This window comes from Vulpes vulpes, chromosome 11 (genome assembly GCF_048418805.1).
Source record: "Vulpes vulpes isolate BD-2025 chromosome 11, VulVul3, whole genome shotgun sequence".
NCBI lineage: Eukaryota > Metazoa > Chordata > Mammalia > Carnivora > Canidae > Vulpes > Vulpes vulpes.
This window is the reverse complement of record NC_132790.1, coordinates 86,864,465-86,880,794: the sequence shown is the minus strand read 5'-3', so window position 1 is coordinate 86,880,794 and position 16,330 is coordinate 86,864,465. Positions and strand designations below refer to the sequence as shown.

General features: G+C 41.8%; 1 protein-coding gene across 1 annotated transcript in view; it reads right to left on the bottom strand.

The window, feature by feature from the left end:
* CLSTN2 (calsyntenin 2) overlaps window positions 1-16,330 on the bottom strand; it is a 601,316-nt gene that overhangs the window by 359,306 nt on the left and 225,680 nt on the right. The window contains exon 2 of the mRNA XM_072726986.1: window positions 15,864-15,986. Coding sequence (XP_072583087.1) covers window positions 15,864-15,986 — 123 coding nt within the window. The remainder of the gene's footprint in view (window positions 1-15,863; window positions 15,987-16,330) is intronic.

Below are 16,330 nucleotides of genomic sequence, written 5' to 3'. Positions count from 1 at the left end.
AGTTACCCCATCCCCCCACTCTCCTCCCCTCCAGCAACTCTCAGTTTGTTTCCTATAGTTAAGAGTCTCTTATGGTTTGTCTCCCTCTCTGATTTTGTCTTTATTTTTCCCCCAATTTCCCTATGATTCTTATATAACATACTGGAAATGACAAAATTATTCAAAGGGGAACAGACTGGTTGTGAGGAAGTTAAAGAGTTTGTGGATGGGAGGAAAGTTGGATATGGCTATAATAGGGTAACATAAAGGACACTTGTGGTGATGGAAATGTTCTGTATTTTGATCATCGATGTCAATATCATGGTTGTGATATTGTACTATGGCTTCCCATGAAGTTATCACTGGAAGAAACTGGGTAAAGAGTACACAGGGTCTCTCCATGTTATTTCTTACAACTGCATGAAAATCACCATGAGTTGAAAATAATTCGATTTTTTAAAAATCACCCTTTTTTAAAGAGATTTTATTTATTTATTCATGAGAGACACAGAGAGAGAGGCAGAGACACAGGCAGAGGGAGAAGCAGACTCCATGCAGGGAGCATGACATGGGACTCGATCCTGGGTCTCCAGGATCACATCCTGGCCTGAAGGTGGCACTAAACTGATGAGCCACCTGGGCTGTCCCAAAATCAACCTTCTTAAAAGAAATTATCCAGTACTGAGTAGCAGCTGCCTCTTCCCTTAGGTTATGTCACTTTCTACTACCATAGGGAATCTCTCTGGATCACCATGGTCCCCTCTAGTCCAGATCTCCATAAACCAGGCCTCTTCCTGCACTGGCTACATTGAATTTGGGAGTAGTGATCAGGGAAACGCACTAGCTGAGATGGATCTGCTCCCAATTACCTCAGAGGGCTGCCAGGAGTCAGTTTTAGCCCTTGCAGTGTGCAATGTGGATATCATGATGAGATTTCCCTGAACACCAGTGCTTCCCATCCCTACCCCCATGCTGTTAGCAGTAGGTTGGAATCCCACTCCGTTCTTTTGAGTTCTAACTAAAGTTAGCAGGTATTGGGATCCCTGGGTGGCGCAGCGGTTTAGCGCCTGCCTTTGGCCCAGGGCGCGATCCTGGAGACCCGGGATCGAATCCCACATCGGGCTCCCAGTGCATGGAGCCTGCTTCTCCCTCTGCCTGTGTCTCTGCCTCTCTCTCTCTCTATCTATCTCTCTCTGTGTGTGTGTGACTAATAAATAAATAAAAATTTAAAAAAAAATAAAGTTAGCAGGTATTTACTAGGAGTCTCTAAGCTAGGTTGTATGCTAGGACATAAGGATTAACATGCTCACTCTGGGGTGAGGAATAGACAATTAAATAGATTGATTGAAAGTGCAGCAGAACTCAGCTGAGTCCAGGAGCAAATATGTCAAAATCAGTAAGAGAAGGTGATAGGTTAGCTTAAGAATGAAATACAATATTAACCATTCATTGCACCAACTTTAATTGAATACCTACTCAGTGCTAGCTGCTAGAGACATGAAATGGATTCAGATTCTGCTTCTCAAGACCAGTGAGAGGACAGGGGCATGGATAGACAATTAAAGCTCAGTGTAGCAAGTACCATAGCCAAGCAAAGAATTGATCATGGGAACTACATGGATGCCACTCAGGAAAGAAGGGTCTCTTTTACATGTTGTCAGTGTAGGAGTCCTTGCAGGGTGAACATGATCCTGATAGGGGGCATGTGGAACTATATGGTCCCTCTTGCCACTTTCTTGGTATCTGGCTGTTCATGCTGGCTTGCATGTGGTTCAGGACCCTCTGTGTAAATCAAGTTCAGACATACAGAGTGATGTCTGATGGACTGTGTGTGGGGATGAGAGGAGGGTGAGTGGAGAAAGCCTGCAGAAACCACATAGCTGACAGAAATGTCTGCTTGTTAGAGGAAAGTAAAACACTACAAAAGAAGGAACTCAGACAGTCAAGGGCAGAGTCAGCAGGCAGCACTTGAGTGGAATATTACTTATCACAGCACAGCTCCGGTTGGCATATGAACCCATCCCTTATATCTATAGCCTGGGGATACCCATCTGTCTCTGGAGAGGGAGGAGTTTATAGTAAAACAAAGAACAGTAGCACTGGGACTCCAAACAATGTTTCTGTAGGAACCCCTGAGCAAGAGTTGACCAGAAGAGGAAAAAGACCATTTTCTCCTGGTGATGAAGCAGAGTGCCATGTGGGCTGGCCTGGGGCCCATCATCATCACGGTAGACATGAAGGAGGTCATCACAGCAATAAGCATTTGGAAGGAGCTTATGGAGCCCCCAGTGGCACAGGTTGGGAGCACCCAGTGGCAGAGGTTGGGATTATATACACCCCAAATGGCATGGCCAGCCCACCACATGTGAGGCATAGTGGCACAGACGACCTCAGTGCTAATGTGACAGACACTAGGAACAGACCATCAAGTGAGGTGGTCTGAGGGCAGGCCACAGTGCATGTTTTATCTATTATTCTACCTCTTTGGGGACTCTGAGAGAGAAGCACACCAAAAGGGAAGGGCCACGGGTACTCTTTTTGCAGTGGACTCAGGGACAAAGAGCATAAAGTCTTCACCCTGTAATCCACAGCCTGGTGGAACCAGGAAAGGGGCTTTACTTAACATACCCTCACTTTTCCAAACTTGTGTTTTTCTCTTCCTTGCCCTTCAAATTTTGCTATACTATCATTAATGTGCAAAAAAAAAAAAACTCCTGTCACACTGGGATTCACCTTTCCGCTTAAACACACATACATACATACACACACAAAGTATTATATTTTAATGAAGTCCATGGCCATCCAAGCCAACCATTTCAGAGGATGTCATTTACCATGGCACTCAGCTGGAACTTAGATAAATAATAATAATTTTTAAAGTTTGTAGATCATATTGAACTTGGCTTAATAGGCCCTCTTTCCAAACCTCTGAAAGGATGGCTCATAAAAAAGTAATTAGTTTATATAGACTGTCAAGGTTCATGGGGGACAGCTGGCCTTTGATGCCTCATCTGTGATTACAGGCAGCTACAAGATAATAAAATCGAGCTCTGAATTCACGCCAAGGTATTCAGTGATCTCATGCTGGACACGATGCCAAGCAGAACGAACTATAAATGCCTGTTGTACTCCTGTTCTTTGCTTTGGAATCTCAAATAAGTCTAAGACATTTAGGACTTACATTCATAGGCCCCAAATTCCTATTAAAGTAAAACCATTGACCTTACAAATTCATGTTCATAATTAATATTTGTGATGGGCTCCAATTTTAGGCCTACTCAATATGGCCACTGTTGTAAGCTGTGAAAATGGCTTCTGGAGAAGGGATTTGAATTGGTATTAACTTGTCTAAGCTTGGCTATTAAATGGTCCAATTACTGACAGTTGGAGCTGGTTTTCAATCATCATTGATTTCACTGTGATGATCACCGGTTATGGCTTTTTAAGAGGATTTCTTCAATGTTTTCAAATTCCCTGCTCATTCTTCACTATGCTGCAGCCTTACCTGAACATTCTTGGGCGTTTTTTGATCCCAGAGCTCAAACGACGCCCCTGGCCGCAATATGGAAAACCATATTAACAGATGGTTTTCATTTGGCCTCTTTGATAGAGGGATAGAGAGATACATTCAGTCATCTCAGCAGAGAGTGGAGATAAAGTGCAGTAATGAGAATAATTTCAGAGAAATCCAAGATCACCCAGACACCATGACCACTTGAGAATGGAGGCCCCAGTTCCAAGAGGAACCACTTAGACTCTTCCCTCCAGGCACATCTACTTCTCCCTGGGCCTAACCGCATTGCCTCAGTCTGCTGACCAAGGGCTCATAATTATTATTTGTGTGCATTACGGAAACTTCATTTGCAACCCTCACATTCTTGCATCGTGCCTCAGCACTCAAACAGGAAGCCCGTTGGCCTGTGTGACCTTTTCTAACCAGGTAGCAAGTCCCAAGCTGTAAGTAGTTTATTCATTGGTTGCCTTGAGCCAAGTACCCACTTCAGGGCCAATCGAAACTGGGGGGGGGGGGGGGTCATGTGGCCTAGAATTTGATCATCAGGGCCAGTGAAGGGGAAAGCACCATAAACATGCTTGCAACACATTTGTTAGCAAGGCCATAGATTTGTAGTCCCAGGATGCATTCAGGCTTGGAGTTTTGATGCCTAGGTCCTCTGAATTATTTCTCCAATAGAAATAAAGGTATAGTTTTTGTTTCTTTTCTCCTTTTTTTTTTTTCTTTTTTTTTTGATTTATTGTATAAGGAAGCCTGGCTTTGGAATCAGGTTTGATCCCACTGTCTTTTGCTAAGGCTGGGCAGAGTCAGGGACACTAATGAAGCTAGGAATGTCCCCAAGGTCTGAGGCCAGGACCTTGTGCCCACTCCTGCTGAATCCACTAGCTTGGGTTGGGGCAGAGCCAAATGACCATGAAAAGAGAACAGTGGTGAACAGGGAGCAGCAGAGAACAGTGGCCTGGGGAGCTACTGCTAAGAATCACCATCAAAATGGAGGGATGTGGCTCCATTTCTCCAGCAAAATATCAGGATGGCTACCAGCCAGCCCAGTGATTCCTGCATGCCTCCCATTCTTCTCCTCTTTGAATAGGAGCTTGTTGAAGTTTTCCCTTCCCTGGAGGGTGTGTGTGTTCCCTTTCCCTTAGAAGACAGCTTATCCTTCTAAGTTCACAGGGCTCTAGATCAAGAGACCTGCATCCAGACCTAATGAAGATCACAAAGTCTTGGGCTTCAAGCCAGATGCCATGATTAGATGCAACTTTTGGGGACCCTAAAATAAAGTGAGCATATTTTACATGAGGAAGAGGTGTGAATAGTTGTGGCCTAAGAGCAGACTATGATAGAATGACCACACCAATGACCCCAACTGGTTTCTTTGCCCTTGGCAGTCTACTCTTATGCTGACTCTGGGTTTGGCTCTGTTCGTTTAGCCAGAAAGACAGTAACAAACTTGTCCCAAGTAGCTTGCTGAAGTGCTTGCACATCTGTGCTCATCTATGCTTTTCTGCAATCACCACAAGGAGTTACTCAGCCTGGCTGCTGACATGCTTGGGCCAGCACACATGGAAGAGAATGGTGTCATCCCAGCCAAGGCTGCTCTAGAACAGCCAGCCCACAGCCTACCCATCAACAGCCCAAAGATACCTGGACAAGGCCAGCTGGGACCAGCCAAGCCTGGTTAACATTAGCAGAGCTGTGAGAAAGAATCCTTAAGAAAGAATTAATGGCTGCTTTTTGATGCTCCTAAGTTTTGAGGACGTTGTTGCACAGCAATACCTGATACATCTGGTTAGAATTGCAGTTTCACCATTAACTACTGTGTTCTGAGAAAATTATGTAATCTGGTTTAGCCTCAGTCTCTCCTTCCATAAAACAGAACAACAATAATGCTTATTTCAGAGGATTATTATAAAACTTAAATGATAGTGTGCAAAATACCTAGTATAGTGCCTGGTATGCAGTAAGTGCTTGATAAATGTTAGTTTTCTGTGCTGTTGTGTGCAAGTTGTTTCTCATACAAGGATGTATAACTGAGAAGACAAGTAGGGGCTGATATCCACCGCTTTCTCCACTTGCCAAGTCGTGCACTCAAGTGTGGGAGAATGTCCATATGTAAGAAAGGGCACCTGTTTCTAATTTTCACAGTCACCATATGGGCTGGCATCAGTCTTGCTATTATTATTCATTTCATTGTTCACTTTTCATATTTTTCTAATACTGTCATTAACTCAGAATCCCAGAAGACTTGAATTTCCTACCTTCAATGGCTATTCTCAAGCAATTTAGTGGTAGTACTCAAGCTTTCTATCCTAGAACACCACATCTTTCCTGTTGGGGTAACCAACTCACTCCAGTTTACCAAGACCTTCTTGGATGTAGCACCTGAAAGTCCTATGTCCCAGGAAACCATCAGTCCTGGGAAAACCAGCAGGGTTTGACTCCTGAATGTCCCTCACTTTTTAGCCTGATAGAAAATGACCCACAGATAAACACTAGGTCTCCCTTAAACAGTAGTTTGAACTGGAGCAGGACCTCATCAGAGTTCTTTTAATGAGAAGTTCAGGGCTGCTGGTGAATAGCCTCCTACTTCTAGTTAGACTATGGAACCCAGCCCCTGCTGTGAGCATTATTCTAGGACTCTCTTCTTCCTCCTTAGCTGGTCAGCACTTGTTCCTAACCACCTTCCTCTGTACTCTGGCTCCTAGTCCCTCCTCCAGCCATCCTGAGGGGGTGTCATCCTTAGCACCTGCTTCTGACCACTGAGCACAAGAGGAGCTCATGTGACCACACTCACAGGGGACCCAGCTGCTGCCAAAGTATAACTAGGCTTCCATGGAAAGGCCTGAGACACCAGGATTACACATAGAACAGAATGGAGAAGAGGAGAACAGAAGAATTTTTCAGATGAGATGGGCCCTCCTAAACTTACCTAGACTGAGTTTCCATGCAGCAAAAATACACATGGCCTTCAACATGAGAGAAATGAAAACAACAAAAGGCCCAGTGGCAGGCAATATACAGACAGCTTTAGGGACACTGAGAGCAAGTCTGGTGGATAAAGGAAGAGGATAACTAACAGGAAGAAACAAAATTCAGGGCCAAGACCCCAAATTCATGGGCAGCAAAGAAGCTAGGAAGCTCCTCATTCTGTCTCCTGCAGAACAGCTCCACCATAGAAAGGGGCCACCAACCACCTCTGTGCCAGGACAGATGTTTCCTTCTCTTCTCAGCAAGGCCAGCATTTTGTGCTCCAGGCTCTGGGAGCCCAAGGATTATACAGAAGGCCCTGTCCAGTGCTGAGATCTGCTTCCCAAGCTTCTTGGCCATCAGCCAATAAGGAAGGAGGAGTGAACAGAGTGAAAGGGAAACACTGGAGTTATTGCAGTGCTCATGGAGGGATAACCAAGAAAGGGGCCCAAATATGCCCTAACCCCAACTAATCACTGTCCAGGCTGGCAGCTGCCAAACTGGTGGAAGAAAGATAATCAAGAATAGAGTCAATTCAATACTTTAATTCTAGAGCAATGGAGGTATCAGGTGTTTCTTCCAGTTTGCCTGGAAGGCCCCTCCACCACCACCAGGACCAGGACCACAGATGTGGTCCAATAGGTCTTGCTGCTCCTGGGGACTATAAATGGATGCTTTCATGGCCACTCTCCCCAGAGGTCACAAGCATCATCAACCTGACCAGGTCTTTTGGTTCATTTTCTGGTTGCTGTGCCTTCACACTGCATTTTCCCCCTAGCTTTAAAGTAACTTCTATATTGCCCTGCTGAGTTCTCAATTCATTTCCTGACTACAACTGGAAACCCTTAGATGACAGTCACTACATAGTAAGGGAGAGAATTCACCACAGGGATGGAGGCCTGAAGCCTGTGGGGACAGGCACCAAGGGTCTGGCACAGCTGTGGACAGGGTGTGAGAGTCAGTCCAGTTCTTATTGCCCTGTCTGTCCTGAACCCCACCATCTGCCTGAAAATTGGGCGATCACAGTTCATATCAGCAAAAACATCTGACAACACAATCTCAATCTGTCACTGAAAATAGAACACATCTGTTTTTTACTCACTATCTATGAACTAAACCATAAACATGAAATCCTGACTCCTGTTTGTTTAAGAAAGGCATTTCAAACAAAGTTGCCCATGGCAGTGTTATATTTTTTTACATGAAAAAAATACTGTAAACAACCTAAATATACTAAAATGATGGAATGGTTAAATAAACTATGATATATAAATATGTATTCTACTCTTAAATAATATGTTTAAATGTATTTTAGTCAGCTTGGGAAAGCTCTATGAAAAATGAAAAGACAAAGACTCTGAACCATGTATACTGTGATCCAAATTAATAAGAACTATGTATTTATATATGAAGAGAGAAAGGTCTAGCAGAGTCTTAGGAATGTGGATTAATTTTGTTTCATTCTTTATTCTTCTTAGTAATTTTCACATGTGCTCTAATGAATAGATGCTGGTCCATGTCTTTCTGGTCCTGTTTATTCTTGGCTCTAACTCTGTGAGGTCCAACACAATAACCCAGATTGTGGATTCCAGAGAATCCACAGTTCTCTGCAAGGACGGCCACAGACTGACTTCAGAGACAGAGTGGGACACCAGGGGGCACCTTTCCTTTGGTGCACAAGAATGAAGAATGACCCCTCTCTCTCCCCACAAACCACCTGATATAGATATTTCTTCTGCTGCCAGTGTCAGAGCTCAGAGAGTGGAGGGGAAGCACAGACTGGAGATGGTGGGTAGTCCTGAGGTGGCTGGGTGGGGAATGAGGCCCAGAAGTGGTTGTCCCATGAGGGTGTCCTACTTGGTATTCAATCATAGACATCTTTCATGGTTTGTGCCACTTCCATGAACTATCTACTTACTTACATTTTTCTTTAAATTAGAGTTTTAGGGGAATCTGGGTGGCTCAATGGGTTAAGCACTGACTCTTGGTTTTAGCTCAGGTCATGATCTCAGGGTCATGAGATCGAGCCCCACGTCAGGCTCCACTTTGCTCCACGTGCAGAGTTTGCTTATCCCTTTCCCTCTCACTCTGCCCCTGATACCCCCTTCACATGTAGGAACATATGCTCTCACTCTCTCAAATAAATAAGTAAATAAAATCTCAAAAAAATGGGATTTTTAAAAAACTCAAATGGATTTATTAAAAAATAAAGAAAACATGGGGCATCTGCCTTCAGCTCAGGGCTTGGTCCCAGAGTCCCGGGATAGAGTCCCACATTGGGCAAACCTCCAGGAGCCTTCTTCTCCCTCTGCCTATGTCTCTGCCTCTTTCACTGCATCTCTCATGAATAAATAAATAAAATAAATAAATAAATAAATAAATACATACATACATACATACATACATACAAATAAACTGAAAAGCCAGCAATCCTTGTCTCAATAAAAGAAAAAGGAACTTAAATAAAATACAACAACAGAATGGTACTGAAATTCTACCTCAACAGTGTTGCCCATGGAATGTTTTAAGATAGAGCTTGTTTCTTCTTCGTCAAAAAGAGAGATTAGTAAATGTCTGAAAGTTGTTGAGGCTCCTACACTGCCTTTCTCCTTGACATAATCAGAGAGCTTAAAGAAGAATTAAAAAAGGAATAACCTATTATGGGACTCAGCATTCTTTAACGTTTTTCCCAGGCACCAGGCAAATCTTTTACTGCCAATGAGATGTATATCCCACACTGGACAACCGGCAGAGGAGAAAGAAGGCAGGACCTGGAGTCCGAGCATCTAGAATTTAGTTACAGGGCTGAGCCATCGTCAGCTAGGTAACCTTGAATAGTTACTTCATTTTCTTAAGTCTTGATGTTCTCATTTGCAAAACAGAATCATGGTAGCTAACCTTCTTGTTTCACAGTGCTGGTGGGAGGTTTGGATATAATCTTATGTGTGCCACAGCTGGCACATATGTATGTGTGTGTGTGTGTATGTGTATGTGTATTTATAATAAAAGGGCGTACGGACTGCAGTAACCTACAAGTATATTTTGCAACTAATTACTCCACAGGGACAGATTATAGGTGCAATTTAAGGAAATGCATTCCCAACTAATATTTATTTATAGAGTTCTGCACAATTTACAAACTACTTACCTACATTATTTAACTAACTGTCCCCACACTGCCACATGACCAATCTGGGCAACATAGTTTGATGGGTGAGGGCATTAAGCCTTTAGAACAAATTCCAAACTCACTTTTCTCCTTTCTTGAACATCATTATCACAGATTATAATCACAGCATTGTATTCAGCCTAAAATGAATAAAACGCTGTGGCTTATTGATGATACTAAGAACTATACTCACTGTGATTACTCTCATTTCTATCTTGCTAGGGTTATCAGCACTGTGACATACTGGACATCGACTGGTGGCCAGGAATGCTCTAGGCACTCAGCATTAGTATCTTACTTAATCCATATACTAACCCAGATGTAGGTACTATGTTTACTCCCATTTTCAATATTAGGAAACTGTCCCTCAGGAGTTCAGTAACTTACCTGAGACCATACAGCTAGCAAATGGAAGAGCCTGAATATAAAGCAACATGTATCTGGTCAAGCCTGTGGCTGTTCATACCCTGCATTTACTTCCCACCATGACACAGGAGCTGCACAAGCCCTCGGGGAGGATCCCTGCCACCAGGGCCCTAGGGGGCCTGAAGCACAAACAAGGGTCCTGGGGCAGGTCCAAAGATAAGGGAGCAGACAGGTGGGTAGACGCTGAGCAGAGCAAGGAGGGTGACTAGAGTTAAACAGAAAGAGGGGAGAACCTTCTGCTGCAACCAGCTAATCAAACCAGGCCAAATCATGTCCCAGGCAATTTTCCAGGCAGCCTTCAGAGAGTCACCCAGCCTGAGAAGCCAGCCAATTATGCCTTATCATTCTCCCTGCCCTGTCCCTACAAAAGACAAGTCCAGACTGGCCCAATGTAGACAAATGAACAGTTCTATTATCTCTGAAAGGCAATCTAATTCCCTTCAAATTTAAAAGTCTCCACAGTTTCCTAACAGGCCTCAGTGGGGCTCATGTAGAAATTAATAAGTTCACAGTGTGCCCAGCTTGCTTTCATTATCATTTTTTGCCATGCGATGGACAGGATTTTCATTATTACTCAAGGATTTTCCTGGATCTGATTCTCTAAGAAGGTCATGTCCACAGGGCTCAGACATTAGGTTGAGAACTGAGTTAGGTCTAATGGACTTGCTGAGGTCTGAGGGAGGACTCATGACTGAATGTTGGCACCTCTAGTAATCAGGCGAAGCAGGGATCAAAGGGCAACATCACTGGGAAAAAGAACTCAGAGCAAGTGGTGAAAATCCCCAGGCTACAGTCCCTGCCACATGGCTGGCCTGCTCTGGGATACTGAGCAAGCTGCTTGGCCTCTTTTCGAGTTGGTTACCTCCTCTACGAAAACGGGCAGAGAAAAGGATATGGAAAACAAAAAAAACAAAAAACACACAAACCCTTGGATGCATTAAGTTCCTACCATGTCTCAAATCGTGATAACGTGCGCCACATTCTTTAAATTTAATCAAAACAACAAATCTAGAAAGTTTGTATTATTTTACAGATGAAGATAGTGAGGCTACCATGATTAGTGATTCTAACACACGGTCACTAAATAACACCAATAGAATAAGCCACACAGGGCCCAGGGAACGAGACTAGTGCGGTGAGAATGGGACTGCAAACTCATACAACTATTCTGGAAAGCAATTTAACATGTTTCTGGAACTTTCTCTTTTATTCATCTATTTTTATGATTAATTAGTTTTTGTAATCCAGTGTGGAGCCCAACTTGGGCCTTGAACTCATGACCCTGAGATTGAGACCTGAGCTGAGATCAAGAGTCAGGACATTTAACCAACGAAGTCACCCACATGTCCTGTTCCTGGAACTTTCAAACGTTTGACCAAATAATTCCAATTCTGGAAATCCACTCAAATGGTAGAACCAGAAAGGTAGACACAGTATATTAAAAAAGAATTGTAATAGAGAAGTTGCTTACCACCTCATACCTGTCAGAATGGCTGTCATCAAAAAGACAAGAGATGAGTGTTGGCAAAGATGCAGAGAAAGGGAACACGTGCACTGATGGTGGGAATGTAAAATGGCATAGCCACTATCAAAACAGTATGGAGGTTCCTCAAAAAAATTACAAATAGAAATACCATATGATGTATCAATCCCACTTCTGGGTTTATATCCAAAGGAAATAAATTCAGGATTTCAAAGAGATATCTGCATCCCCATGTCATAATTCACAATTGCCAAAATATGGAAACAACTCAAGTATCCATTGTCAATGGATAAATGGATAAAGAAGATGTGAAGATGTGATACACACATACACACACACACACACGCAATGGAATGTTATTCAGCCATGAGAAAGAAGAAAATCTTGCCATTTGTGACAATATGCATGGATTGTGAGGACATTATGGTCAGTGGAATTAACCACAGAGAAACAAACACTGTATGATCTCACTTGTACATGAAATCTTTATGGCTTGTCTGTGCAATCGCTTGTATCATATACATAATATTGCTTATATGTAGTTTCACTTATATGTGAAATTGGCTTTAAAAAGCCAAACTCACAGAAATAGGGAGTAGAATGGTGGTTATCACGGGTGAAGAATGGGGGAAATTGGGAAATATTATCAAAGGGTGGAAACTTTCAGTTTCTAAATGAACTGAGTAACTCTGTATGGCCTGGTGATTATAGTTAACAACATTCGTTGTATTATTTACTTGAAAATTGCTAAGAGAGTAGATCTTAAATGTTCTCACCACACACACACACACAAATGGTGAGTATTTGAGGTGATGGAGGTGTTAACTAACACTATGGTGGTAATCATTTTGCAATATATAAGTTTATCAAATCAATATGTTGTACTTCTTAAACTTACACCATGTGATATGACAATTTTATCTTAATAAAGCCAAAAAACAGAGAATGGTAAGCTATAGAAGGACATCATGTAGCTATTTAATCAGATGCAGAATAATACTTAATGAAATGGTATGTTTTCACTAGTTTAGTGGGAAAAATAAATTTGTAGATTTGAATAAGAGGGGATGCCTGGGTGGCTCAGCAGTTGAGCATCTGCCTTCAGCTCAGGGTATGATCCCAGGATCTGGGATCGAGTCCCGCATCGGGTTCCCTGCAAGGAGGCTGTTTCTCCCTCTGCCTATGTCTCTGCCTCTCTTTCTGTGTCTCTCATGAATAAATAAAGAAATCTTTAGAAAAAAAAAAGAATTGAATATGAGGTATGATCACAATTTTTGAAAAAAAAAAAAAAAAGAGTAGAAAACTGACTGGAAGGAAATACACCAAAATGTTAACAGAAGCTCTCTCTGGAGGTAAGAAAACACATTTTTCATGCTTTTTTGTGTTTCACTATATTTTTCACATTTTCTACAATAAACACTTATTGTCATCATCAGGAAAAATACAGTAAAAGCTATTCCATATCCATGATTTTGCATTTATATGCAAAGCACAATCATGACTTCCTATGTAAAATACATAGGAATTTTTTTTCTCAGAAAAGTTTTTAAATGGGGGAAATCACAAAAGAGATGAGACAGAGCAAAAATGATATGGCTGGAACCATCTCCCAACAAGCTTAGAGCTCACCTCATAGGCTAAATTGGAAATAAAGACCAGTGGGAAAGGGGTGGAAAAACTGACACACAATACAAGAACAGTTGATAAGGGGGAGACTAAAAGCTGCAGTTGACTTTCAGAACTGATGGAGCTGGCAGATATGAATTTTTCAATTTTATGAGAATGATAGGGATCTGAAATAAATCTTCAGTATTTTCTTTTTAAGATAAATGTTTTAAAATAAACGTCTGTAGCACGGATGGATGGCTAGTGCCCGTGTCCTGTCTTAGAGCCGATCATAAATAACACTGAGAAAAATAGCTTTGACCATTCCAAAAAGCACCTTTATTTTTTACTCTTAAGAGCTTTGGAAGATTATATTTTGATGCATTAAGCTAGATCTTTTTTATGCAGCTGCAAATATCAAGAGGAGCATAGAAATTTTCTTCAGATGGAAATAACTACTCAGGGCTTGGCTCAGAAGCAAATCTTAGTTTCCAGATGTGCCTAAAAACCAGTGGGCACATCTAATGGTCAGAATATAAATTCTACAAATTCAAGTTTAAAGGCATTGGATAAATTGATTCATGATTTACGAAGCCCATTGGTGAATCTTAAGGTGGAATTATTAATTGTTCTGCAGCCCCATAACCAAGCAAAACAAGTAACCTCTTATAAGTTCAACCTTCAAATATCAGATTTACTTAAACTGTTTTTCTTCCCATTTTGATCTGTGCATTAAAGAGCTTATATCTTTACTGTAGGACAGCTTCTTCAACAACTTCAGTTTCTTAGTTCACTATTGTAGGAGAACAGGGTTATGCTGAGGGTAGACATAATGAGGAATCAGACACATCCTTCATCTTTCAAAGCATTAGCTTCATTACACTAAAGTGACTTAATGGCACACATTTACTTCCTGTTTAATATGTCATGGGTTTTTTCCTGTTGCATTTTAAAGAGGAATCACACACTCGAAAAGAAAGGTGAACGAGAGGACCTGCTTGATGGCAGGACCTCTGTACATAGACTGTAGAGAAGGGGCTGAGGGAAGCCAGGAGCACATGCTCAGTCTAAAGATGGAAGCAATGACTCAGCCCTGTGTTTCTGATCTGGTTCATCAAGATAAACCAGAATCCTGCCTTTTTATCCTAAATCTCCCAATTTTTAAATACTGCCTCTATTTTGTTAAGCATACAGTGCATGCCAAACCAAACATTCCTATCACCCAAACAGTTTTGCTAGTGTTTATTTTAAACTCTCATTCCCAGAATGAGGGGGGGGGGGTAGGGGGGAGTGTTAAGAATTGCTGATTAACCCTAGTATCACCTAGTTATGCCCAAGAAGTGGAGGCATTGGAATATTCCCAGGCTGGCAGAGAAGGTCTGGGGATGACAACTCATCTTTTATGGAAAAGACATCATAAGATTCACACTTCCAAGTGGAATTTTTTGAGCCAGGACCTCTGAGGATGGCTGGAGGACATATAGAAATATCCTAATCCTAAACACCATGGAAGTCACAGTTAGGTGCCATTCGTGGTTATCATTCTACATATAATAATGATAAAACCTTCTTCTGAGAGTCAAGATATCTCCTCCATGCTCCAAAAGAATGCTTATGGGTTTATCTTCACATAACACTGAATTTCCCCATGTAACCCACCTCCTTGCTCCTTACTTTACAATGTTCTGTAATGAAAAAAGGGCCTTCATAGAGCTTATCTCTTAGAAGAGTGAAAGAGCTGATTTTTTTTTTTTTTTTTTTTTTTTGGCCCAAGTAGCTCATAATGTAGCAGACAAACTGTCAGAAAAAATAGACTTCATCATGGTGAAAACTTCAGCCTGGCACCCATCTATCATAAAGCAATCTTCTAGAAATCTTGAAAACCTTCATTAAATTTCCTGTCTTTCTCCTGACAGTTATAAAATGTTAACAATATTATTCATGATGCAGCATCTTCAGAAATTCTTTGTCCATTCTCTCCTCCCCCTACCACCAGCCATCCCCTTCTCTTTGCCAAAATCTGTGTAAAAATGACACAAAGCTATATTCTTCACAGACACTTCATGAGGCCTGGCCCTTACAGGATGTTAGAGAAGGAAGTAGTCATAATTTTGATGATAATAAGAAGACTCTCTAGCCACATGCTGCAGAAAGCAAAATGGCACGGTCTTCTGATTCTTCCACCAAAAGCCACACCCACTGTGAAGTTCAAGGGCACAGCCCTGTCCTATCCTTAGCAAATATTTCCTGGTCCTTTTTTTCTTTCCCTTTTCTCTTGCCAACCTACCAAGCTATAAGTCTTCACCTGTTCATGATATATGGATAGTGGGGACAGGGGGTCACAAACTAATCCATCCATAGGTCATCTTTCTAGAGGCGAAATTATCCGCCTACAGACTCTGCTAGCCCAGGTTTTCCAATCCCAAGAGGCTACCTCAGTAATATACCATCTCTCAGAAAACGAAATAAAGGTATTGCATTGGAGGCAATACCAAGGAAAAAAATCAGAAATCAGAAATCAGAACCATATCAGATATCAGAACCATAACAGCAGTCAGAAGAGGCATACAGCTTTGAAATCACAGGATGATCTATGAGACGCACAGGGGATGATATATATATATATATATATATATATAGCCTAGGCCTGGGCTCTGTGGAGGTTTCCCAGCATGTCTCCAAACTGAGCCAAGCACAACCATAGTAAGCCATCATCTCACCTGCAAAAGGAACTGGTGCATCTTTATCCAGGGCTACAAGTGGTGGATCCAAGATGACTGTGTCATTGTTCTCAGTTATGACTCCGTGATATGAAGTCTCGATCCATGGTTTATGCTTGTTGACTAGAATAGAATGGAAAAACAAAATAAAGTTTGACTTTCAAGGTCATCACTTGACTAGCTAATCCATAATAATATTAATAATAATACAATTATAATATTGATATTATATAATATTAATACTATGATAGTATTAATATAATATTAGTGATAGGCTCTCATCCAACAACCACATGAGAGAAGAGCATGTTAGTCCCATTTTATACCTCAGTAACCTTCAGAAAAGTGAGATTCAGAGAGAAGTTCAACAATTCACGTAAGGTACACAGGGCAGCATCAAGACTCAAACACATCTTGGGCTCTAAAACCATGGATCTTTAACCTTACCCAAGTCCCCTTATTTCTAC